General features: G+C 46.2%; 8 protein-coding genes across 8 annotated transcripts; 6 read left to right on the top strand and 2 right to left on the bottom strand.

Moving 5' to 3' along the window:
• Positions 1 to 611: 611 nt before the first annotated feature.
• Positions 612 to 1,867, top strand: BDV27DRAFT_142021 (glycoside hydrolase family 131 protein; the record flags this gene model as incomplete). Its single annotated transcript, XM_032069899.1, has 3 exons — positions 612 to 720; positions 772 to 905; positions 962 to 1,867. The coding sequence occupies 3 exons, from the start codon at positions 612 to 614 to the stop codon at positions 1,865 to 1,867; spliced, it is 1,149 nt and encodes a 382-aa protein (XP_031931426.1).
• Positions 1,868 to 2,043: 176 nt separating this feature from the next.
• On the top strand, positions 2,044 to 2,437 carry BDV27DRAFT_122401 (uncharacterized protein; the record flags this gene model as incomplete). The annotated part of the gene is made up of 1 exon (XM_032065620.1): positions 2,044 to 2,437. A coding segment is annotated over exon 1 (170 nt), but the record flags the coding sequence as incomplete, so codon positions are not given.
• A 2,040-nt stretch (positions 2,438 to 4,477) lies between these two features.
• On the bottom strand, positions 4,478 to 6,633 carry BDV27DRAFT_142020 (Alpha/Beta hydrolase protein; the record flags this gene model as incomplete). Its single annotated transcript, XM_032069898.1, has 7 exons — positions 4,478 to 4,568; positions 4,617 to 5,083; positions 5,189 to 5,503; positions 5,539 to 6,033; positions 6,087 to 6,192; positions 6,246 to 6,442; positions 6,568 to 6,633. The coding sequence occupies 7 exons, from the start codon at positions 6,631 to 6,633 to the stop codon at positions 4,478 to 4,480; spliced, it is 1,737 nt and encodes a 578-aa protein (XP_031931424.1).
• A 194-nt stretch (positions 6,634 to 6,827) lies between these two features.
• Positions 6,828 to 8,420, top strand: BDV27DRAFT_122399 (alpha/beta hydrolase family protein). Its single transcript, XM_032065619.1, has one exon. It carries the CDS (start codon positions 7,045 to 7,047, stop codon positions 8,356 to 8,358), a length of 1,314 nt encoding a protein of 437 aa, XP_031931423.1. The 5' UTR covers positions 6,828 to 7,044; the 3' UTR covers positions 8,359 to 8,420.
• Positions 8,421 to 8,809: 389 nt separating this feature from the next.
• Positions 8,810 to 9,214, bottom strand: BDV27DRAFT_122398 (uncharacterized protein). The gene has a single exon (XM_032065618.1). The coding sequence runs from the start codon at positions 9,114 to 9,116 to the stop codon at positions 8,946 to 8,948; it is 171 nt and encodes a 56-aa protein (XP_031931422.1). The 5' UTR covers positions 9,117 to 9,214; the 3' UTR covers positions 8,810 to 8,945.
• Positions 9,215 to 10,077: 863 nt separating this feature from the next.
• BDV27DRAFT_168103 (FAD dependent oxidoreductase) lies at positions 10,078 to 12,571 on the top strand (the record flags this gene model as incomplete). The annotated part of the gene is made up of 2 exons (XM_032074679.1): positions 10,078 to 11,882; positions 12,538 to 12,571. The coding sequence occupies 2 exons, from the start codon at positions 10,078 to 10,080 to the stop codon at positions 12,569 to 12,571; spliced, it is 1,839 nt and encodes a 612-aa protein (XP_031931421.1).
• A 9,499-nt stretch (positions 12,572 to 22,070) lies between these two features.
• BDV27DRAFT_168102 (pectinesterase precursor) lies at positions 22,071 to 23,473 on the top strand (the record flags this gene model as incomplete). The annotated part of the gene is made up of 5 exons (XM_032074678.1): positions 22,071 to 22,220; positions 22,274 to 22,381; positions 22,467 to 22,858; positions 22,922 to 22,986; positions 23,067 to 23,473. The coding sequence occupies 5 exons, from the start codon at positions 22,071 to 22,073 to the stop codon at positions 23,471 to 23,473; spliced, it is 1,122 nt and encodes a 373-aa protein (XP_031931420.1).
• Positions 23,474 to 24,521: 1,048 nt separating this feature from the next.
• On the top strand, positions 24,522 to 25,456 carry BDV27DRAFT_154047 (lytic polysaccharide monooxygenase auxiliary activity family 9 protein; the record flags this gene model as incomplete). Its single annotated transcript, XM_032071896.1, has 2 exons — positions 24,522 to 24,845; positions 24,941 to 25,456. 2 exons carry the CDS (start codon positions 24,522 to 24,524, stop codon positions 25,454 to 25,456), a joined length of 840 nt encoding a protein of 279 aa, XP_031931419.1.
• Positions 25,457 to 25,720: the final 264 nt, after the last annotated feature.

Here is a 25,720-nt window from a genome sequence, read left to right as displayed (position 1 = left end):
TGAATAGATAAAATAAATAGACACAAGAAGTGAGAAGGCAAAAAAAAAAAAAGAGGTATAACTTTACAATTAAGCGCCACACCTTCACCAGAAGAATTCTTGAAATTCATTGGGTTCGCAGGACTCGCGACTCCTTTTACAGTGCTGGATTGACGAGAAAACCTAAGCGGAAGGCAGGTTTCAAATAGACTGAATTTTTATGGAATAAATAATGTACCATATTATTGCAGTGAGGTCGAATAGTCAAGAGGGATAGGCGGTTATTCCACCAATGAAACTAGTTCGCATTGACCAAGGGTTGAATTCCACGCCAGTCATACATGGTAAGACAACCATCAGATGCTGTTGTTTCAACTATAGCTCGCAAGCAAGCCGGGGTCAGTCGAGTGCTTAATCTCCGCGGGTATTTAGACTATGTTATCAAGCTTCTTCATGAACAGCCGAATAGATAATCAATATGGAACAAGCTTCACCCTCCCTTGTTTCAGTGTCATATTGACCGGACCCACTCCCGCCTTTTAAAGATGCCGAAGCCCATAATTACAAGTTCCCCCAACTGTGCCGGTCGCATTATCAAGTCGTTTTCATTCGTTTTCATTCTATTTCTCACTATGCAGTCACTCATTACTCTTCTCGCTCTTCCTGCTTCCACACTGGCTGGATCCGTGCTGTGGAGCGGTATCTCCGATTCTTCGCTCACCGTGGACGACATTGACAAATGTGCATAACCCTCCATCTTGTAACAAGTACCCACCCCACTGACAGATCTAGGGTCCTGGTCTAACCAGGTCGGTGCATGGCAATGGTACATTCACGGCTCTGGCGAAACGTCTGAGTATTTGGGTATTTCCTCCGAATTCAAGAATCCAGCGGCTGCCGACGCCCAGGGACTGCGGATCACTATTGTGAGTTAATGCAAACCGTAATACATTTTCTGACTTCACCTAACCATAACCCTTAGGATGGAACATCTTTCTGGAATGGGCAGACCATGGAGCGCTCCGAGCTCATCCCTCAGACCAAGGTTAATCTTGGCTCGGGCCACCTGTATTACCACTTTTCTCTTTCCACCAAGGAGACTAACCCCCCCAACCCATCGTTTGAGCACCAGATTGCATTCTTCGAAAGCCACTTCACGGAGCTGAAGTATGGCGCATCTGGCGCATCTGACAACACCCTGAGCTGGAACGCGGACGGCAAATCACATTGGTCGGTCCAGCTGGAGGCAGGTAATTGGTACAACTTCGCCTACGACATTGACTTCGACTCCAAGAATGTTGGCCTGTGGGCATCTAATGGTTCCGAGCCCTTGACTCAGGTTGTCGCGCCGGTTAGTGCCTCTACCTCCTCCAACTCCGCTGACTGGCATGTCGGCCAGCTGCGTCTGCCTGGCAGTAAATCCGATGACGCGGCGGAAGACTGGTTCTGGTCCGGTGTCTACGTTGAGGAGGGCCCTATTACTACAGAGATTGGCTCCAGAAGCTCCGGAAGCTCCTCCGGCTCTTCAAGCTCCATTAGCGCTTCCAGTGCCGCTACCTCTGCGACTGCTTCTGCCCCTTCAACCGTGCAGTCTGTTGCCCCTACTGAGAGCACAAGAGCTACTACAACCAGTGCGGATCCGGCTACGGCTGCCACACAAAGCCCGGTTTCGACGACCGTGTCCTCGAGCATGGCCGCTTCTCCCTCGACTGCGGCTCCTACCAAGAGCACTGAGGTGGCTACACCCACTTCCTCCTCCGCGGCTGCCTTTGCCAGCCCTACCTCCGCAGCGGAGTTCTTAACTGATATCCGGGCTCTTCTGAATGTCCTCCTGTCCCGCTCAGGATCGGGGAGCGTGCATGCCCGCGACTTCACCCGTTATCTATAGGTTTGTACAGATATAACGAGCCGATTTGAATCTATTATTAGATATACAGTAACAGTAGAGCAGATAGATATCAGACATATTTTATATATATACTGGAGTATATTAGTATTACTATTGTGCTTATAGATACCGCAAAAGCAGTTATTATAATAGATTGTCTATCTCCCTTTGTTATATAGAACCCCGACAGTTATATCTAGTACTAGATGGTAAGCATCCCAAAATGTTTCCCGTGGGTCAAATTGACACAGGTCCACTACCTATATTGCAGGAACAACTCTCAACTTAAATCGTCTATCGTTCGCTGAACTAGTCAGCGAATCAGTTTAGTTGAAGGATATGCATCCTGCGTCACATCGACCGCAGGCGTACATCCTCCCTACCGCTGTCCATCGTTCAATATGCAGTATCACAAGAATAATACAACCCCCGTTTACCCCCAACCGACCGCGTAAGCATGGCATCCTAAATCGCACGACGAACTCACTTCTATATAGCAGCGTATGTAACTAGGGCTATGCATCCTCTCTTTGGAAAGCCCCGGTGGTGGTGGTGGTGGTGGTGGTGGTGTGGTTCGCTAAGGGGCCTCTGCGGTTCATAATCCTGAGCCATGCCTTGCCGAACCAAAGGAGGTGGTTGGTGACTGTAGTTTACGTGTAGGTGACGGAGACAGAGGCGTTGTAGCAGGATTCGCCACTTAGGATGAAGGTATTCGGAGCTGTTGCATGAGATGGAGGGATTTCTCTAAGACAGTAGGCGGCCATAATAGAATATAGGCCTGAGTATCCTACTGTAACAGATGAACATGTAACAGTCAGTTGATATTTATCCATCACGCGACTTTTCTATATAGCTCTAGATTATATATATCTATATTAGTGGCAGTTCTGACCATCCACTGCCACTAATATATCAATTTATATATAGAATTGGTAGAGATATAATTTCTTAGCTATTTACTCCCATCGTGACTCCCTCGGGGCTAGGAGATGGAGTATATCCAATCGTAGCGCGCAGTATCGTATACCCCCGGTATACTCCCACTGGGGTAGATTCTGGAGTAGGTATTCACGTGATGGGGCCGGTATCAGTCGTTCGCAGCCGTGTCATCGGATACTTAATAAAAAGTAACAGAAAATCGATAAAAAATTAATAGAAAGTCAGTAGAATACAACAATAATTAATAGAATATTAGTAGTATTTATACTGAATACTATTATAATTATAAAGAACTATTTTAATAAATTATCATATTTATATAGCCGAAAATAGAAGGCCTTGGTAAGATTATACAACGGTAGTCCCGCGGAATAAAGACCGCTTAGGACCACGGGGGACCATAGTGCAGTCCTCAGCAATGTAAGAAAAGACCAAAGACTGCAAAGTCCGGTCCCAGTCCTAAATATTGGGACCGGGACTGGACCATTCCTAAGCCTAGTGCTAGGAGAGGCTTCGCAGGAACTCTGCGGAAATTCGGCGCTGAAAAATAAGGCTTGATTGGCTCGTTATTCCTCCATGGAGGAGGGGCCACTTGCTTCGGTCCGAATCGGACTCGGACACGGTCAACAAAACACGATTAAAACACCGCAGAGCGCCAAGAAATGGCATGACAGAGACAATGTGGGATACGACCATGCGAGACCCGTGCACGAGATGACACCCCGTCGGGGACGATCGGACTTGTGGCGATTTGTTTTTGTGTTTGTTCCACATTCGGGCTTTCCTACACATGATTTTACTTTGTAGTCATGGCGGGATGTCGTTCCACATCTGGGTAAGAATATGTGGAAGCAAGCTGAGACAGTATCGGCTAGTAATCCTCCTAGGTGAATGGGATCGTGGATAGGACCAAGTGGAACCAATCCTGGATGCACAGGTTGATTGATTGATTGATTGAAGAGAAGAAACGAATTTGGTGAGACAGGTTGAACTACCCCAGGAATGGCGCTAGTACTCGGTGTTAAAACGACCGAAATGCCATAGATACCAAATCACTATACGAAACACTAAGGGAAAGTGGCTCATTTGTTATAACCCCTGTTTAGGTGGTAAGTTACCACTCCATGTCTCTACAGAATACTATGCTTTGCGAGAACGAAACCGACGAAGCCTCTCCGGTCTACCTAATAAGAGGAGAAAAGTGGTAATCCCGGGCTGTTTATAACGTTGCTCTTATACGATGGTCAATATTAGCACGATTTTTATGTTTGATGTGTAGCGGTCCATAGATTTCCGACTCGGTTTAAATATAAGATGTAGACTTTTCTGCACAGGAACTAAAACTTGGAAAGTTGAGCTTGGTTGTATAAACAGAACACAGATAAGAGCACAGCTGCAACCCACGGCTTGCCAATCAGAGATACCAAATATGCGATTGATTAGCCAATATACTATTAAATTTTTAAAAAATTCTTTTTTAAAAAGAAACCACACTTCTCCACTCTACTAATTGCCTTGGTACGTACAAAGTCTGAAGTTTAGTCTTGGATTTAAGTGACGAGGTCAACAGCTAGTTTACCAACAGGAAGAACCAATCAATTGCCTAATATAGCACTCAGTAAAAGGTCCTTTGCAACTTGAGATGGTTAATTTAGCCAATAATGCGGCTACTCATTGGGATAGAATAACTGGGAGGGAAACGTAGTTAATATACTTAGGTCCGAAGTGAATGTGATTGACGCCCTTGAAAGTTACGGGGGATCTTGAAGAATTAGATATAGTCCACTTAATTCACTTTCAATTTACTTACCTGTCATTGGGATCTGTGTGACCCCAGATCCCTATTCCTGCCGTGTTACGAGAACTGATCTCTAATACAAGTCGGCCCCCTGCCTCGACCACTACATTCATTGGCCAAATCTCCACATCGACTGGACTGATCTTTTGAGGATTGACCGTTTGGACATCGGAACGATAGAAGTCTCGCCATGGCAGCCATGGGCGATGGCTGGGATGATCGGGGTTGGTTTTCCGAAGACTCACACGCAGCCATCCCTTTGAAATTGGAACGAAGTCTCCTGCTGAGCCAGTGTAGTTAATTCCCTCGCCAGTAGGGGAAATGTGTCGGATGGATAGGAACAAATCAATATCAGATGGCGTGTTTCCCTCTTTGTCCTTGCCGAGGGAAACATTGAGATGAGCAACGATGTGGCCCGTTATCTCGGTTTCCTCGCGGAATGATTGCGTACGAAACTGAATTACATCGGGTGGCAGTTGCTTCAGAATGGAGGAAGCATTTGTCGAGTGTTCGATGTCACATGCCTTCGTCTGCAGTGCACTGTGGTCGTCACTTGACTGCTCGCCTTCTGCCATGAAACTGACATCAATTGCGTTTTTGATACCAGGATCTTGGAATGAAAGCTCAAAGTCAGGAGTGAGAAAAAATTTGGTGTATTGAGTTCGAGCCAGAGGCCATTCGTTTTCTGCCCTGCGTTTGAATGTCATTCCCGTCTTGGAAATATTGACACCTTTGTTGCCCTTTCGTAAGAGTAGGCTAACGGGAGGAACTGTGCCCTTGGTCAACCATCCCTTGCGGCCCTGGCCTTTCAAGAAAGCGTCCAGGAAGCTCCGCTGGTCCTCCACTTCTTCATGGTAGTAAAATGGGAGATCGTGACGACCAGAAATGAATCTGAGGTACTTGAATCTGACCCAGTACGATAATAGCCCAGCACGTTCCCTCTCAAATGCAGCATTATGCCACCAAGACTGGCCACGCTGAGAATTGGAACTTTGATCTTGTCAAAGTCAATGGCAGTCGAAAGAAAGAACTCGTCACCGCGAAAGCGCTGCAAGTGCATCGATTCAAGAACAGGAGACCTATTTGCTTTAAGTTCCTCTTTGCTCAAATCCACATCCAAAGTATCAAAGCCCCAGCCTCGCGCTGTCTTGCCAGGTCGCCCGTACTGGTTAGAGAGTACTTGTCGTGGGTACCACCAATTGAAGAATGCGTTGGAGAGAATCCCTCCATGGCGTGTTGATTTGTTGTAAGAGTCAGAACTGCCTTCCCAAGGTACACAGGCCGCGAGGCCCTTGGGGTTTCTGGCGGCGACCTGCCACTGTGAGATGGCGTAGTAGCTCACTCCAAGCAAGCCGACCTTACCATTCGACCAGGGCTGCTGTGAAGCCCATTCGATTGTGTCACAGAAAGCCTCTGCAGTTGCCGCAGACTTTACACTCAATATGCCGGTGATTGGCTGATTCCAGGTTCATCCGCGCGTACAACTGCGTAGCCATGCGAGATCCTGTACTTGGGTGTCGGGGTTTCCCATGCCGACTGCTCAGTTTGATATTCTGGATTGAGCTCTGAGAAACTCGACGGATGGAAGCTGATTAAATCTTTTAGCTACTTCTCCACGCGGAAATCACTTGCGTTGCGTACGTCTTGTATGGGAAATCTTTTCCGTAGGGTCCACATATAACTAGGACGAGGCACCTTTGGGTGCAATCCGAATCTTTCGGTCTGTAGACATTGCAGCGGAGAATTCCGCCATGTTTGAGGGGCACGGTGACATTTTCCTCATAGACATAAAGATACGTGTCTCGGTCCACGACCTGAATGTTGGCAGGTATAGTTATCTTGACCGTGGGATAGCAATAGTTGTAGCAATTTTTTTTTTTTTTTTTTTTTTGATATGTTTCATGTCGAATCAAGACTGATTGATATCAGATCGAAGGAACTGTAGCATGAAGTGAATTTGGACCTTCAGCGGCCAGGGATCAATATACACATGGTTCTCCGAAATCCCCGACTCGACCTCTACTGGCATTCTCTAGCCGCCTAGATTCTTACTCTTGGGGCGACTCCTACTTGGTACTGCTGCCATGCTCTTTCGTACTTCCGTCAATCTGATGATGATTCATGTGATTTCCCGAATCCGAGCTCCACTAGCTCCACTCAACCCTCGCCCCAGTGGGACTTTTCCGAACCCGAACTTCGGTTGTAATACAATGCTACTCAGGACATGATTGTCTTGAGAATCAAATTGAAGCTTCCCCCCAAAACACTGTATTTCAAAAGTCTAAGCTCAAGTTACCGAGGTTTAGAACGTGCATGCTACTGGTGTGGTCTGTAGTGCCATCGGCTCCTAGCTATAAATTATTGAAGCGCGTACGCAGTGGGCTTTTATCTGGAATACAATGAGAACGACACTTTTCCCTCGCTATTAGATCAATCGAAAATGATCTCCGAAGCCCTTGTCTCGCTCCTCGCAATAACACAAACCACAGATCTTGCTGCTCGGTTCACCGGCGTCCACCCCTTCCTCCCCTTACTATCAGCAACCCGATTCGGCACTATAGGCGGAATATCCCAACCGAAAATCCTACTCGAGCTGAAACAATGCAAGTCATTCAATGATGACTACTGGCCAGCATATTGGACTTCACTGGCAGAGTTGTATCTCCTGCGGCTAGACACTGAGTTAAAAAGGTGGAAGCTTGACCCTAAGCAGGCATGGCTAGAGAACGAGCCGAAGAGGTCGCCATCACCGGACCTACTGGCCTTCCTTGCCCATGGAAGCACCGTTATTACGCAGACACCGCCCGGTACCGTGATCGATGCCAATGACTCTTTGAACTCCGCCACTCCACCCGAGATTCTTAGTAGCCGCATCGCGGTGGATGCCTTGGTGAAGGCCATAGCGTACCTCTTCATCGCAGCTTGGCCAGGTCGGACACCGAACCGGGATAAGGCATATTACTCCTGTGAGGCCCTCTTTGACATCCTATTGGATGCTGTTGCACCGACGATCGATCTCAAAGTTGAACGACATGTTGTGAGGTCACAAGGCGAGGAGATTAAGGTGTACGGCCTATTGCCAGAGGCTACTCAACCAATCGGGATGCCCGGGGTCCTCTTCACGAATGGACTCGAAGGCACCAATGTTGAAAGCATCATGACTGTGTTGCGCACACGGTCAGTTGTTTCGAGCGCTTGGTTCTTCATGGAGATGCCGGGTACGTATAGATACAAGAGGCCGTTGTGTAAAGATTCCTCGGAGCAGATATATGGTGATGTGCTATCATTCATCGAATCCCATTCAGCCATTGATCGGTCAAGGCTGGGAATGGTCGGGGTCAGTTTCGGTGGGAACTGTGTGACGCGGATGGCAATTGCAGATGAGCGTCTGAAGGCAGTTGTTATCAACGGGGCACCTTTGGCTCGATCCTTAAGCCCCACGGGGTCATTTGGAATGCCTGAAATTCTTGTTAGGTCCCTATTCAATGTTGTAGGAGCTGGCGGTATTCAAGCTCTAATGACGAGCCTTCATAGCCTTCGTCCTTGTCGGGCTGACATTGAACGCATACGCTGCCCTGTTCTTGCGATTAATGGCGAGAGGGATACCTTGGTTTCAACTCAAGACACAATTGACCTCGCAAATTGGGCTCCAAGATCTGAACTCATGTTATTTCCCGACGATGACCACTGTGCTATGGGGCATATTCGGGAGTGGCAGGAGCATTCCTCGGAGTGGCTCATGAGGGCTCTTTAGCAGCAGGGAGATATTCGATTATTATTTCAATTATTGATTTTCTTCATTCCCCTAGAATGCCGACAGATATAGCATTGGATCCTCGACTCCGTCATATAATACATAACAGCAGATTATAAATAAGAGGCTACCGAAGCTCTATGCTCTAGTTTGGTGGAACGTTGATTACGTTCTTCTCTTCCTTAAGTAATCTAATAAATCCCTCCAAACTAAAGTCCCTTTCTGATACAACCCAGTTATCAACCCCAAGTAATACCCCGTGCCTCTCCCCGCAGATGTACCAGACCCATATTCTTTAGTACTAATATACAAGTTTCTCAATCCACCCTCCCATGTCCACTCACTCACCCAGCTTGGGGCTGTTCCCTTATGACATTTCTGAAGGTCCAGAACATGGGCCTCTAAGCACTTACTACGATCATCCACCAACCAGTCAAGGGAGGGGGGATGAGGATGACCGCTAATCAGTAGAAGTCCATTTTAATCGTGAGAAAGTTTATTCGATATAAACGGTACTCTGATCTCAGTCGCTAGCTCAAGAGTCGCATCGTGTCGGATATCATAAAGCCGGACTTGACAGGATCCTGTTATTCCACCGCCAGTGTTGAGGTATTCAGCAGGGCGATCTCATTGGCATATGGGATATTGGCAAGGGCGCGCAGTGTAACAAATGACTCGTTGTGCATGTTCACATGGACTATGCCCCCCAATGAAAGGGCGGCATAGGTTTCCAGCATTGCGAGAAGGGGCCTCTTCATCCTCGGGAAATGGTGGTCATTGGTAATGTAGAACTCGTCCTTATTCAACGCAATAATTGGGTTAGGTGATTTTATAAGTGGGCTCAGCGTGAGTGGCCTTATCCAATCTTGATTGATTAGTGGTATGTGAGAAAATCCAACCCAGTATTTAGTAGTAGTTATCTAGCAGATTACTGCAGTATTATTGACCACGTGATTTTCCGATATGCTGAGATACATACCCCGTTGAACACAGGAAATCTTGATTGAGAAACTTTTATATTTTGCCTCGGGACACAAGCTTAAAGGGAGCCAATTGAACGAATTATGGATAATTCGAGATCCTTGTCTGTCTTACGCGGAGGTTGAAGGTTCAGTGCAATACCCAGTCCATGTTGAGCAATATCCTCCTTCTGCATGCAAACAGGCACAGATTCGCTTTCGAAGTCATATTTTACCTATGTTGAATGAACCCGAGTACATCACTAGATCATCCCTAAACTTAATACTCGCGTGTTTTGGGGATTTCAAAGGAAATCTTGGGCGATTTGCCAATCAAGCACAGGCCGTTGTGCCGATGGGATGAAAATCCACCCGAGTCTCTTGGCTCTCCCTTGACGCGCGATCGGGCATTAAAGCGCTGACATAATGACTTCCGAGAGCCGGGCCCGACTCGATGTCTATACACTCGGCTTAAGGATCGGGCCTACAAACCTCTTTTGTCCGGCAGACATTATCTTGATTAGTCTTATCCCCGCATTGTGAAATGTCATGGGACCACTCGTAGGTTACCTAGGTTAACTATCGGCAGTCGGTGGTCGGAACAGTGGCAGCTGAGGAACTTCATCCGAGGGATTCCACTGTGCCTCAGAATTATGACTACTTATCAGATGGTGTCAGGACCCTTGTATCTTATTCTATTTCTTTGATAACGCCTTTTCAAGCTGTACATATTCATTGTGTTGAATAAACCCTTTACGCTATGGGGCCTATTCGTCTAGAGCCAATTCCTCCGCAACCAATCCCTCAATCCGGGATCCTCTGCGAGGCAGAGGAATTCTCCTCTTTCGGTGGCTGGGTTCTAGACTCGCAATATGAGCTGGAAATGGGATCGCCATACTTGTTGGCCCACGGCAACGGTGTTCCGGTCAAAGACGCGACAACGACTTTCCCTGTTCATGAATCAGGACGCTACAATGTTTGGGTTCGCTCCAAAGACTGGGTCCCTGGTCACCATCCGGGAAGGTTCACAGTTGCAATAAATGGCGTGTTCCTTCCAACGGAGTTTGGTGCCAATGACAAAGATTGGTCGTGGGAGTTGGGAGGCAAAGTGGATCTCACGGCAGGAACGGCGACGCTCGCACTGCATGATCTAACAGGCTTTTGCGGACGGTGCGATGCCATTTTCCTCAGTCGTGAAGACACTCAGCCACCTCAGCCAGTCGATGAAGCAGCCAGAAATTGGCGGCGTCGGCTTCGTGGATTGCCGGAAGAGCCTGTACATGTGGGCTCGTTTGGTGTCTGTGTGGTTGGTGGAGGCGTGGCCGGCGCTGCCGCTGCGCTGGTTGCGGCACGGTTGGGAGAGAAAGTGGCCTTGATCCAGGACAGGCCGTATCTGGGTGGTAATGCGAGCGTTGAGATTGGTCTCAGTCCTCGAGGGGTCAACGGCCCCGTGGTCAAAGAACTCACCACGCGAGACCCGACTGGGGACCTCCTTGCGCGACAGTTGCTCGAACCCATCGTATCACTGTTCATGGAACATACTGTTTACAATACGGTGACCGCTGGAAACGCTATAAGTGCAGTCGACGCTCGCGATGCTCGCAGCGGAAAGGAAATTCGCATTACCGCGCCCGTATTCATTGACTGCTCCGGAAAAGCCACCCTCGGCTTGCTTTCTGGTGCTGAGACACTCTTTGGAGAAGAGTCGAAGGCTGAGTACGGCGAGAGCCTAGCGCCAGAAAAGGCTACAAACATGCACCATGGAAACACACTCTTCTTCCGGACTCGAGACTCGGAATCACCAAAGCAGTTCCCTGAGGTCCCATGGGCGACTGAAGTGGCATTGGACTTCGCTAATCTCGGTGGCCAGCTCCAGGTTCCTGGTATCGAAAACGGACGGGGGCCGAGGGTACTACGTCCAGAGCAGCATCCAGACCCCAGCACTCCGGAGCGAATGACCTGGCCACTGACTCACTTCTGGGAGTATGGCCAGTCATTGGATCCTTATCTCAATGGTGAAAAGATCCGTGATCACCTGTTACGCGCTCTTTATGGCACATTTTACAACGTTAAGACCATGGAGCCAGGTAAATACGCCAACCTGGATTTTGATTGGGTATCTTTTACACCTGCACAGGGTGAATATCGGCGATACAAAGGCGACTATGTCCTCAACGAAACTGATATCCGTGCACACAGAGAGTTTCATGATTCCGTGGCTCAGAACTCTGGGGCCTTTTGCTTACATTATCCAGGCCACGACAAGTACGACTTTCGATTGAAGACATGGGAATGGGATGAGAGAGACCACGAACCATACGATATTCCATTCAGGTGTTTATACTCGACCAATATCTCGAACCTTCTGATGGCAGGCAAACACATAAGTGCCACTCACGTGGCGGGATCCAACACCAAATTCATGGGTAATGGTGGACAGCACGCAATTGCGACGGCAGCTGCAGCATATTTGTGCAATAAGTATCGCACAACTCCTCGAGGCGTCTATAATAACCATTTGGCGCAGCTGAAGAGTATCGCTTTTCGCATTGCTGAGGACAATGAGTATCCAAACGATAGAAATGCGAAAATTTGAGGAGCGATATCTAGTATTTTCAGGCAGACCTTGATGTCATTCTAGTGTTTTGCGAATTAAAATACAGACACGGACTTCCTTAGAAGGTTCTTTTCTTGCATTTGACGTTCTCCACTGAAAGTAATTTGCATCGAGTCACTTGGGCGATGGTTCGGACATTCAAAGCCTGAGGCACAATACCGTTATCCAAAAGAGGCGCATGTTTGCTTCCCTTTTGGAGAATTCGGTATGTGAGTTCAGGTCGTCGTGAGTAGCTCCTGGAAGACCAAGTACATGTGGAATTGTAAGGCGGGAAGAATGACGGCATTACGACGAGGCTCTCTGACTTCCGACATTCCACGCCCGACAGCCGATTCGAGACGTTGGACCTGGTGTAAAGTGCCTCTTGTGACCCTTGGTCAGCCTGAACAATATGCCGATAGCTTAATAAAACAAACTCATTTAGCGACAGCATCATGTGTGAACCCAAACACGGAGTTTTCTGAAGGAGGTTGTGGAACGATGGCTGAGTCCTCAACTGGGATATGCGGTACGAAGCATATTCCGCTAACCAATCCCGTAGTTTATCATTTAAATGAAGCTTCCTGAAGGCTAGACGATCCAATGTGTCCGGGTTTCCTATAGTGACGAAGCAAGCTGTAAGCTTGTCAAAAGCTAGGCGCTTAAGTTGAGGGATCGCATAACCGCCAGAAAATACATATAACGATTGAAAGGGAACTCTCATGGTCGGGAGCCGAGGCAACCTGATCTCCACCATCAGTGCAGCCTGGAGAGGGGATATCGGGGTTCGATGGTATTGGCTGGGGTTCACTTCCAACAATATCAGGATAGTCTCCTCGTTATGCTCATTCGATAAAACGAGCTAAGGTTCCGTCTGAGGTCTCCTGAAATTCATAACTACCCTGCTGCCCTTCTCGGAACGGTCCTCCAAAGGGAGATTTCAAGACCACAGATTTTGACTTAAGCAAGGTCCCGTGTATTCTACATAGGCGTGTAGACTTTTGCGTTGTTAAGCAAACCATTTATAGAGATTTATAAGATCTTTATCTTAGTATTTCTACTTGAAAGATATTGAAATAGTTTAATTAGAGTATTTATAGTCTTAAACTAGTCTTTCTTAAATAATAGATTATAGTTTTCTATAAATTATATCTTTGTGATTGCAAGTAGCGGTATGCTATGAGAGGTAGAGAGTTGCCGACCTTTCGTAGGTCTGGGGGATAGCTATGGCCTTTATAAACATTAAGGGTAGCTACGCTAAGTCCCTTCCAAGTGGAGCTATAAGATTCCTCTACCAGTTGTAGCTCTCCTCTCTAGTAACCCCGTCGTATTCAAGATCACACTATATAGAATACTTCTATATATAATACTAATATTCAGTTTATCATTATTTAAAAGATTGTAGATGTATTATATAATTTAAAAAATATAGTAATGTAGTTCTGACTACCCTATATATATATCACCTAACCGATTGAATCCTTGTTCAGGATTCAATTGTGAGCCTTTTGGTCGAGCGGGTTAGGTGACTCCTAGTGGGAATCACACTATTATCTTGAATTAAATAAATAGGGAGATAGATAAAAAGAATATATTAGTTGGTCAAGTCAAGGCAGGATTAATGAGTAAGTTTTAATAGGGTTAAAGTAAGGTTCAGATAAATAAGGATAAAGCGAGTAAAGGTAAAGCGGTAAGGGAATTAAATCCAATAAATCAAAAAGTACAGGTGAACACGGATATACCAATAGCCAGGATTCGCTGGTAGTCACCCACCCGATTACTAACCGGCCGGCGTGTGGCTCAAGTACGGACGGCTAAGCGAACGGGTAGCCCTGTTCTCCACACCCTGTGGTCGTATGTAGTTAGCAAAATGGCAGTACTGAGATATGTACTGTTTCGTAGCGGCCAGCCTTCAACAGCCCCTAGTAGTACTTAGGTCTCAGCCCCCACAGGTGGCCTCAGCTTCGGCTAATATTTCACCACATAGGTTAGTTCATAATATGTTTCTAAACCGTCACATTAATTTAGCTTTCAAACTACATCGTCTGCTGAAGCGCCATTGCAGAAAATGGGGTTCCATGTTTACTGTGCCATATGTGGATCAACCTTCTCCGGCCGGGGGTGGATCTCAATTGATTCTGACGATGACGCCGATTGCACCTATAGAGGAGAGGTTATTGGAGATAGTGATTTAAGCTGGCTTGAGCATGTCCGCGCACTGGGCCTCAACCCGCACGTTGCTGCAGAAAGAAAGTTAGTAATATATTAGTTTCCAGGGTTGTCCGATTCTCCTAACAAGGAGAATAGGTCCTTTCTGACTGGCGAGGGTTACCATGATGATGCAGTAAGCTACCGTTTGACTGGAGCGTACAGACAGGTTTTCTAATCTAACTTTATTAAGGATGCAATCTACGCTTACGCAGGCCAAGGTTTGTTTTGATGTATTATCAGCCTGGCTTTGCAGTCTAACATTGCAGATCCAAATGTTCCCACTGATCCGGACGAGGAGCCGCCGTATTTCTTCTGCGCGTATGTGCAACGTTATCCCATAAATCCTTCAAACCCCCGGTTATTATGTTTTGCTGCTATGCTGATCATTCCTAGATACTGGGACTATATGGGGAATCACAAAGACAAACCTGTTTTTCCTTTTCATAAGGCGTGCTACGAGGAAATTCTCCTAAGATGTTTCAAGAATAAAATATTGAATGGAGACATCCTCTATTCTCTCTTTGAGGAGCTGGTCCATGAAAATGCTTATCGCGTGCTGCTGCTAGATTACGGAGAGCCCATACCACTCCGTGATCAATATTGGGAATCCAGAAAGGGCGAAGAGGTAATTACACATTTTTGGAAAGTCTTGTTTCAGCCTCTACTTACGTAGTATTACTCTAGCTTCTGGTGACAAACCCAGTGGAGATCCCTTGGCTAAGTAAATATCTGGACAAACTTCAAGTCATGGTGAAAGACAAAACGGACACCTCTCGGCCCCCCAAAATGGCCGTGAGCCACGATATATTTGACACTCTTCCCCAGGAATTACGGGTTCAAATATTCGACCTGCTTCCCATGGCGTCTGTCTTGGCTCTTAAAGCTGCGTCATGGTCAATGCACACGGTCCGCCTTCCAAGAAGAAGTTTGGAAACTGACCTGCCTTGGCTCTGGGAAATCCATGATATTAATCCATTTAGGTCGCAGAAGCTGGAGGCTAGGCTATCCAAGGCAATTGCGGAACTTGAAGAGCAGGGCCAATATAAGAAGGAAACGGTTGATTACGTTCCTGGACTTGTCAACCGAAAAAGAATTTGGATGGTTTGTGAGAATATTAAAGACTTGTATCACAACAAGGTGGCTGAAAGTAAGGGCCACGTACTGGACAGCTCAGCCCCTTTGGCTATTTGCAGAACTAATCTCGCCCGGAATAACTGATTGGTAAAATACGAATCACAGTTGGGATTCATTCGATCCTATACACATTGGAAAATTGTATCATTTCTAACGTGGTGATCTAACGAAACATCAAACGTAGAGAAGAAAGAAAGAAAAAAAGAAAGAATTCTATTATACAGGAACTGTGAGATTTCAGTGTTGTGCGATCTGATCACTGGTGAATAAAGCAGTCATGGTTCCTCAGGCAGAGTTCGACCTAAGGCTCAGACAGCCCTATGTTCCAAGATAAATCGTTTAAGTCCGGTTAGTGCAATATTTAAGACCTTGTTCCGTGGACTAGCCGTTTCATACGAAACGAGAACGTACCTAAGGTGTATACTTCCTGTATTTCTACAGCTCTAAAATAAATCACGACCATGATTGTTCCAATCTGTTGTGAACCAAGGCTCGATCAAGTAAACTATAGAGTATCTATGTGTTACTAATCCCGTGAGGGATACGACCCCCATGATCCTTGGATTTCCTTAAGTTTGGTGTCTAATCTGAGATGGAGCTATTATTGGCTTACGACCAAGCGTGAGGTAGAAAGATCGGACTTTCTCCAAAGCTTCTTCACAAAGCATGAACCTCCTCAGAAAGCCGTAGAATACTTTACCTCAATGAAATGAACTCGCGGGATTATCAATGACGAGAATTACGAGACTGCATACAGTAGGAAGCTGTGGGATACGTTGCATATTGGCGTGTAATAACTATGATTACCCGTTGCTTGTCGAATCCACCCCTAACCTCACCCAATCTAATATCTAAATCAGAACTTCAATTTTCATAAACCTCTAACCCTATCATAAAACAATAAACCTACGCCCTTTGATGATTATTGTGAGGCAACCAGTCCAATCCCGTGGCCCCAATCATCATCCGGCGGTAAATTCCATCCTGAAAACCAAACCGTCAGCAGTCGTTCACCACCGTATTCGCAAGTCCTCTAAAAAGGGTTCAAAGTATCTATTATTTAGCCTCTATAAGCACTGAGACTATATTTGGCTTACACACTCTTTCATTGGTTCCATTAGTTATATGCTCATAGCCTGTGCCTGGTCTTCTAACTACACACCAGAATACATACTATCCTTCATGGAGATATAGTCACTTGCTAATAATATACCTCTGAGTCTTGTCACGATTTCCTTCAACCGCCTTAATGAAGCTGCTTTCCCAGCATCCCAACCGTCATTGGAGGTATTTCGACATTGCACGAAGATATGAAAAGAAAAACTTCAGATCTATCTCCCAAGCCAAACAGTTCAGTGCCAAGTCGAGATGAGATTAGTAGGATCAGTCTTGACATTGACACTCTATATCCATCGATACTTTCTCTTTCTTCCCCCTCTTCTTCCTAAACAACTTCCCCCGTCGGCTCCGCCGAATCATCCCCCGTCCGTAGTATTAATTGCTATAGTATTAAAAATAAAAACTATTATTAAAATTACTACCAAGATCTTACTTAAGATAGTAGTAAAGTAAAAGAGAATTGGCCTTAATATAAAAGAAATAGATATAAAAGTACAGAATTAACTAACTATAGATATATTAATAAGAAAAAGATAGAAGAAAAATAAGAAATAGCTTAATAAATAGTTATAGCAGCTAATTATAGACTTATAATAATAAGTAGTCTGGCAATACTATTATTAATAATAATAGCCTATAGATAATATGGTATTACTATAGCTATTCTATACTCTAATACTGTCTATAAATTAATACTATTCTAGTCTAATACTATAATCTAAATACTGAACTCGGTAAATATAAAGCTATTTTACTGATAATACTCTAAGCTAGAATATAGACAGCCAAATATATTAATTAGCTTAGCTGGAGACTGATAAATAGTATAACTTTCTTTATAATATTAACTTCGACTCCTAGAAGATTAGTCTATAGATATTCAATAGTTCTGAGCCCTTAACTCAGATGATTATACCGGTTAGTGTCTCTATATTATCCAACTTCACTGACTGGTATGTCGGCCAGCTGTGTCTTTCTGGTAGTGAGTCCGACAATGCGGCGGAGGACTGGTTTTGGTCTGGCATCTATGTGGAGGAGGGCCCTAATACTACAGAGATTGGCTCCGGAAGCTCCTCCGACTCTTCAAGCTCCCCTAGCCCTTCTTGCGCCGCCACCTCTGCAACTGATTCTGCCCCTACTGAGAGCATAACAGCTCCTGCGATCAGTGCAGGCCCGACTACGGCTGCCACACGAAGTCCTGTTTCGACTGCCGTGTTCTCGAGTATGGTTATCCTCTTATTGACTGCGGCTTCTACTAAGAGTACTGAGGTGGCTATATCTATTTCCTTCTCCGCGGCTGTATTTGCTAGTTCTATCTCTGCAGTAGAGTTTTTGACTGATATCCGGGCTCTTCTAAAGGTTCTCCTGTCCTGCTCAGAATTGGGAAGTGTGTATATCCACAACTTTACCGCTGTTAATTAGTTTGTACAAATATAGTAAGCTGCTTTAAATATGTTATTGAATATACTGTGACAGTAGAGTAGATAGATATTAGACACAGCTTATATATACTAGAGTATATTATTATTACTATTGTATTTATAGATACTGCAAAAGTAGTTATTATAATATATTGTCTATCTTCCTTTATTATATAGAATCCCGACAGTATTATCTAGTACTAGATAGTACATATCCCAAAATATCTCCCGTGGGTTAAATTAATACAGGCCTGCTGCCTATACTGCTGGAATAACTCTCTTATTAAATCGCCTATCGTTCGCTGAAATAGTCAGCGAATCAGCTTCTTTGAAGAATATGATCTTTCACGATTGGGCGAAGCCGCTGGACCGTTCAATGTAAAGTATCACCTTCGACTTTCGACCACAACACGAAGGCTCAACGACTTACGCCAGTCCATAGGAATCGGTTTGGCGGTGTTTATGAACCTGGACATGCCGTCTGGTATACTGACATTGCATCGCGATGTAACCAGTTGTTCATGTTGTTCAGAAATAATCGTGGCTCTGTCAGAATGTTTGGTACTAATCTCTGGCAGACAAGGGCTTGATTGACTGGCTGCCAGTGGGCGGGCACAGAGCTTTCCTATTGTGCCAAGATGGGCATATTTATTGCTTGACTCTTGGCCATAATTGAAATCTCAATCGTCCATCAGGAGTTTGCCGATACGTGCCCTCATGGCAAGGCGGAATCTTGGGCGAGGTCAGCTGGGAGTTGTTATTGCTGAGCAGTTCCCTAGTAATATATAGGATACGTGGCGCTTATAACAGCACAACGTCAGGTCGTGTGAGGAGGGTATCATTCACGCTGGTCGGGACTCTGTTGTAATGCGAATTCTGCATTATACGTACGATCAGACAAATCGAGTAACGAGCTGAGTTTCAACGCAGCGCTGATAGCCACAGCTTGCCGCTAATGCTCTGTGAGGTTGTGAAGGAATGCTCAACTGCCTATATAGTGCCCCCAGCACCACCACTGGAATGCGCTGGAGTGACAAAGTACTCTGAAATATGTTATATAAAGCCTCAAGACTTTAGTTCCGCCTAAAGGTAAATCTATACTAGCTCAAGTCATGACCGAGTGTTCAGGGTGCTTGGTTACTACGACAAACTAGTATTGACTGTACGAGACCTATTCATGCAAATAGAGCTTGTTTGGTCTCTTCTAGAATCAACCTTTCGTCACCTTCGACAGAACACCTGTTCTCTGAATCTGGAGAGCAAATCAAGTGGCAGGTTAATCCCACACAGAGCATGTCCCGGGCGTGCACCGCAGTAGAGAACCAGAGTTCATGCCTGACAACCGAAGCCAGAACAGAGCCAATGACTAGCGACCATTGTTAAGCGAGGTACAAGCATGACATATCTTTCTATTATGGCAAGTTCTTCTGCGAATCAAGGCTTCCCTACAAACAGAGTGGGCCCCTCTCTTTCTTGTCTATAATTGTTTGTTTCTGTCAACCTCGAAACTAGTCTTTGTATACTTAGCCTCCCTAGACGTCGCGCAACTGAACGCCTAAGAAACCCCTTATATAGCAGTTTAGAAATTCTTTACAGCGTGGCTGCTAGAGGACCGGGAGAAGGGCTTAGAATCTCAGTACAGTCTTATATCATGTGCTTGGGTCTACTGTGTGCCCCGACCGTTTATATCCCCATTCCATCGGCAGTAAAGGCCACTCTAAGTTGGTGTACTGTACGAATAAACCATAATTGACTGACCAAAGTAAACATAATCAATGTAGCTCTTACCCCATGCTGTATGTTAGTCTTTTCTGAAAGCATTTGGGACGATGGAGTGGGTTGTTCAATGCATTCGGGACAAGAACATCTATCCGTCTCAATAATTCCAGGATAGTTGAGGGTGTTGACACACTGTAGGAGCCCATATTCGGCTCACAAGGGAAACAAAGTAGGAGAAAAGGTTACAAATGCTCTCCAGGGACACGTCATTTCTATGATCTGGACTTTCTATGTATGGGCCAACATTTGCAATGGACTTTAGAGGGAATGGTTGGTGACCGGAGAGCTCTAGCCTTGTGATCTGCCGTTACATGAAACACTTTGTCTAGCACTAATTACACGAAACTTACTCCGTAAGTAATGGCAGGGAACTGACCAGCAGTTCAAGCAAAACTCTATAAACTGCGTGGCAGTGCTAGACCACAGATTCAATCCAAGCGGGATGAACTCTGGCCCACTATACCTAACAAAAGCTGCTAGTTCCATCTTAAGCCTAGCGGGAGAGCAGTTGTAGATCAGCTATTGCGGCGCATTGAAGCTAATAATAATAGCCCAGGCAGCTGTAGTACATAACGATATTCTAAAGTTCTTGGGTAATCTTTGGCCCTGGAATCAGAGCTCCACGAACACGATATCCTTGAAAAGCTTCTGTAAATTGCTTGTTTGCAGGTAGAAGAGTTGGTATTAAACAAGATGCCTCTCGTCTGCGTAGTCCAGAAGACCTTCGGGATGTGGCGACTTAACCTCACCTAACGAGCGTTGTGCCAGTGTGCCTTGTAGCATTGCGAGGGCAGATCTTTCTACCCTAGTCAATGGATAGTGGACGTCAGGGTCCTATTTTCCCCGCCAGTCAGCCCCAGCCTGAAGCGGCCATGGTTTTAAATTAAGCCTAGGGTTAGAGTGGATCTAAGGTGTTGGGATCCATTGTTTTAGCCAATGGTGAGTATGTTGAGATTGTATCCCAACGAAAGATTGGACAGAGCCATGTTCCATATTTCGAACACCCTAGCCAACTGGACCCCTTTGTGGTTTATATAAAATAGCACTCTTGGAGGCTTTGATATCTTAGAAACCAAGCATCGGCAGGGGTGCAAGTTTAAGCATGAGGTATAGTATTGTTCCATGGAGTTATATCTATATGCTACAACCTCGTAGTATCTGCGTATGCACGGGTAACATCAACTGCATCTGTTTTTTTTTTTTTTTCTTTGGGTCGTCTAGACATTAAGAAACAGGCCTAGTATCTTTAAACCTTATGGAGGAGTAGAGCGGGCCTGTGGTTGGCACATTTCAAAGGAATGGTGCTCGGCCCGAGACGAATCGTATACTGTCAACTATATTAGCTAAATATTTTACCTATTGTGGAATTGCTATAGCAGCAGAGTCGATATGATTCGTTCCCTTGAAAGGCCCACCGTGCTAATAAACCTACCAGAGCCAAGGTGAGTAATGGTTGTCGTCTGCATACCACGTCGGTAGCTGGATTTAAAACCACAGCCCCGCTAGACCAGGTACGGATTCGTATTTTAGTCTAGCTGGCTAAACCAGATTCGGTGACGGGTTAGAGTATCCTTGAACTTAATGACCGCCTCCTTCCTACTCTGCTGGGACTTGTTCGCAGCCACAAGCACCGCCCATTACGTACATAATGGCCATGATTCCCCACTTACCGGCCCTTTGACTTCCAGAAGCCGCTCTTCATCCGCTTAAAGTTCTTGTGAGGATCGAGTGTTTCGGTGCTAGCACCCCAAACCCTATCCGCTGGAAAGGTTCTTCTATGGCTGGGAAGCAAGTGCTCCTTACTGGATAGCGATTTGTTCGTTCCTGCCGTTGGTCCAAAGGGATCTAGTCCAAAGGGATCTGTGTAATTAGTGTCAACTGTAGTGGAGCCATCCCCTTAATTGCCTCGGATGATGTTACCCTTGAGCCGCGGCTCCTTCCATCGAAGGGTCTCAAGGTTAGAGGCCAACATTCACAGCTAGTGGAATGAAAATATGAAGTTTTCGCCTCCCTAATTCGGGGGCTTTGAAGATATTGGTGGGGCAATACAACACGAGCCTGAGGGGAAAACACGAGGGAGTCCAGTGGAATTGGGCCGCTATCCTAATGCGACTGAATTATTGGTGCTCGTGTCGCCTTTCGGTAACTTAATTTATGGATCAGTAAATCAATCCATGGATAGATGGGTAGACCTCACTGAAGAAAAAAACGGTGCCCTTGCTTCGATGATGCTCAACTCCACAGCCCAATCGCAGATTTCGAAGTTCCCCCTCTTGACCTTGTCCTCTCAGAGCCCTTTTTTCTTTGTGGGAGACCTGGCTCCTCTCCTTCGTTTCGTCTTGAAGAATCGAGAAGATGCGACCTTGACAGGACCCGAAATAGCAACCAGCTGGTCAGGAAGAGCTCGCAGGACTTTTTTTTTGACAGATTGGGTTGCTGCGCAAACAGAGGCACGAAACCAGGGGGACGATTCATCTCCAAATGAGTTCTTCAATGCCTCTTGTAGGCCCCAGTTTGGCTATCTTCGTCGTTTCCGTTGTGATGATGGCTCTCTCCACGGTGACTGTCCTGCTGAGGACCTTCGTGCGACTGTATATCCTCAGAGCCTTTGGTTCGGATGACGTTCTTATGCTGGCAGGTCTAGTGGGTTATCCATGGCACAATTTAGAGAAGACCTTCTGCTGATGATTCTGTAGGCTTTATTTGTGACATTGAGCGTCTGCTGCTTCATCGGGACAATGAACGGGGTCGGCCGCCCAAGGGCAGATTTCACAAACATGGAATTCTATAGAAAGGCCTTGTTGGTAAGTACTGATTCATTGAAAGAGAATCCCCAGTTTATTCAGCCTTCGGATATCGCGGTCGCTAAACAGTATGGTGGCTTCGCAGTACTGGTGGCTCAGTCAGATCTTCTACGTATGGGCGTCCGCTTTGACCAAGGTATCTATTGCTATCTCCCTCCTTCGATTAACAATTTCAAAGATTCACCGTGTGGTTCTTTGGAGCAATATTGGTCTTACCGTTGCGGTCGGTCTCATGTTTTGGCTTGTCTTGCTTCTGGACTGCCATCCAATATCCTACTTCTGGGATTTTGCGGATCCCACGAAATCAGGGGCCTGCATGTCCGAGAAGGTCCTGGTCAAAATCGCGTACGTTTACAGTTGCCTGACAATCGTGTGTGATCTGACGCTTGGAATTCTGCCTTACTTCATCGTCTGGAAGCTTCAGATGAATACCAGGACAAAGTTTGCAGTGGGAGGAATTCTCAGCATGGGCGCCATGTAAGCGATCTTGTTCATACTTCGTGGTTATCAGTGTCGATGCGGCTAATAGTTTCGTGCTAGTGCAAGCGTCGCTGTCATAATTCGACTTCCGTTCCTTCATTTCTATGCAGACGCTAATTTCCTCCGTAAGTCTCTGTGAAGCAAACAGCCGGGCGCGGCCATGGTGACCACCTTCGAATATAAATTGTAATTAATATGGCTCAAGGTTCCACCTACCAGATCGCCATCTGGTCCGTCGTTGAAACTGGCCTCGGAATCACAGCAAGCAGCCTCATAACTCTTCGTCCCCTCTTCCGCTGGCTTCTGGATGAAAGCCTATCGCACGTTCAGCATGCGCGCAGCTCCGGAAGAGACTCTGGCAAATACCCGCTCTCCAGCCTGAAAAGTCATGGCTTGAAGAACTCTCACGTTCCCAGCTATTGGCTCCCCAATCGTATGCCCGAAAATGACAGCGGCGTGATTAATACCGTATTGTCTTCCCTGCCTCAGGATTCTATCGATTACAGCAGCAGCCAGGAGGCTTTGAATCGGCAAATGTGGCCTGCCACTTCAGAAAATCATATCACTATTCAAAGGACTCTAGTACAAACTGTGTCAGAGCGACAGAAATAGACCGAATTCGACGCATAGAGCTATCAGGCCCTCGTTCGCTGTCCATCGAATTACCCCTTTGATACTACGTCCGCTCTTGGGCCCCGCTGTTGCGTTAACCGAGTTCCAGTCAGCGTTGTCATAGTATAAGCCGGAGGACCCTTAAAGTGAATGTGAAGTTTCGGCTTATGGGCCGAGAGTGCTAGTTAACTCTCATAACTTTATCTTATTTCTTTTTGGTAGTTAACAGCTTACTAATGGTCTTACTGGGTGTAATCATGGCTCCGAGACCACGTAGATTGTAGCCGACATCATAAAAACTTACTCCTCTTGGCTTCAACATGGGCAATGCACAGACAATGGGCCATCCGAAGCTTCTATGAGGAACCGGTACCCCGTCGATGTCTTCGAAATACGAGATATCGTCCAAACATGAAACAATGGATCATTGGATCATTGAATTCATTCTACCAAAGGAACCGCTAGTGTCGAGCTTGACGCGATCTGAAACCGTAGCCAATGCAACATGGCTATCAAGATTCTCCTAGAGGCCCGAGCTGAAAACCATGCTGAAGTGCCATACCTACTGCATGTCCTGATCGCATAATGTTAACAGCTGGAGTACCAACATAACCATTACTGGATATGCCACAAATGTATCGATATGAGCATAAAATTCGACCGCGCGGATACGCTACCAGCCGCCGGGGAGAACAGAATAAGATGCTGTCTGGTGGAAGACATGAGAAACCAAACCCGGGCGTCTGACGTGTCAAAAAGCGCAGAATCCTTGAGAGATCTCAAATGGCATGGATCTTCAATCCGTGTTTCATATGCATTCGGAAGCGAATGTGCGGGTATCGCGGGCGAGTATGCAACGTTAACGCTTCGCTTGTGCTGCCTACTCGCAAAGGACCCATTATGTTGGGCACATATAAAGTCCCTTTCCTTTTCCCTCAAAATCGTTTTTCTCTTCCTCATCCTGCACTACGCATTGTTTCATTATCTCCTTCTTTCTATCAAATCTCTCGCTTTACTTCATTGACTAAAGTTCACTCTTTACTTAACAATGTCTCTCTCCAAGGTTGCATGGCTCATCTTAGGTACAGCTGGCCTGGCCGCAGCTCATGGACACATCGATCGTATCGACATTGATGACAAGTCCTATGGTGGATTCTTGGTTGATCAATACCCTCATGAACAAAATGTCCCTGATCTCATTGCCTGGTCAACTGCGGATACTCAGGACGCCTATGTTCAAACCTTTGATTACAACCAGTCGAACATTATCTGCCACCAGGATGGCAAGCCTGGTGTCCTTGCTGGCGAGGTGGCTGCTGGTGGGCAGGTGACGATCCACTGGAGCAGATGGTTTGAAGATCACCGTGGTCCGGTAAGCTTCCGGAGCAGGAGCGGACGATGATGCGTCCAGAATCACGTTACAACAGAAGTTGTTCCAATACCAATCAGAACGCTAATCTAGAGTAGGTCATCAGCTATCTTGCGAACTGCAATGGGAGCTGCGCTTCTGTGAACAAGACCCAACTTCAGTTTTTCAAAATTGAAGAGGCTGGCCTTCTCGACAACAGCAAGTCCCCCGGAAGATGGGCTAGCGATGAGCTTATGGCTGCCAACAATACCTGGACGGTCCATATCCCTCCCGATATTGTAGCAGGCGATTATGTTCTTCGTCATGAGATCATCGCATTACACAATGCAATGCAAGACAATGGTGCGCAAGCTTACCCGCAATGTGTCAACTTAAAGGTGACAGGCGGTGGCACTGCTACACCGCAAGGCGTTCCTGCCACCCAGTTCTACACACCAACCGATCCCGGCATCCTAGTTGATATCTTCAACAACCTTGCCACTTATGTGATCCCAGGCCCAGCCCTCTACAAGGGTAGCGACGCAGCACCTACGACTATTCGCCCCCCCGCCGGAGCGTCTTCTACCGCGTTGTCTTCCTCCCCAGCCTGGACGACCCTCGCTGCAGCGTTTTAGGGTTGCAGATATGTTCCCTACAAGAGCTCTTCTCGAATCACGACTACACCTGTAGCGAGTGATGTGGAAGAGAATGGTCAGACTTATTGGGGATCCCAATCCTGGAAGAGAAGGTCATCTGGCTCGTGTTTCAGCGGCAGGAAGCACACTCGGGATATCTCTGTCTGAGGACAATGTGTGTGAGAGGCGTTTGTCATATAATGCGTTGAAAATATAAAATATAGGCATCCTTTGGTGAAAGTTGTCTTTCAGTTTCAGGGAAAA

This window comes from Aspergillus caelatus (genome assembly GCF_009193585.1).
Source record: "Aspergillus caelatus strain CBS 763.97 unplaced genomic scaffold BDV27scaffold_23, whole genome shotgun sequence".
Taxonomy (NCBI): Eukaryota; Fungi; Ascomycota; class Eurotiomycetes; order Eurotiales; family Aspergillaceae; genus Aspergillus; species Aspergillus caelatus.
The sequence above is the reverse complement of the archived record's forward strand: the minus strand, read 5'-3'. Positions and strand labels throughout refer to the sequence as shown.

What these genes read in the sequence shown, in the direction of transcription:
- BDV27DRAFT_122398 (XM_032065618.1), bottom strand. Translation starts at nt 9,116, where the DNA reads ATGAAGAGGCCCCTTCTCGCAATGCTGGAAACCTATGCCGCCCTTTCA.
- BDV27DRAFT_122399 (XM_032065619.1), top strand. Translation starts at nt 7,045, where the DNA reads ATGATCTCCGAAGCCCTTGTCTCGCTCCTCGCAATAACACAAACCACA.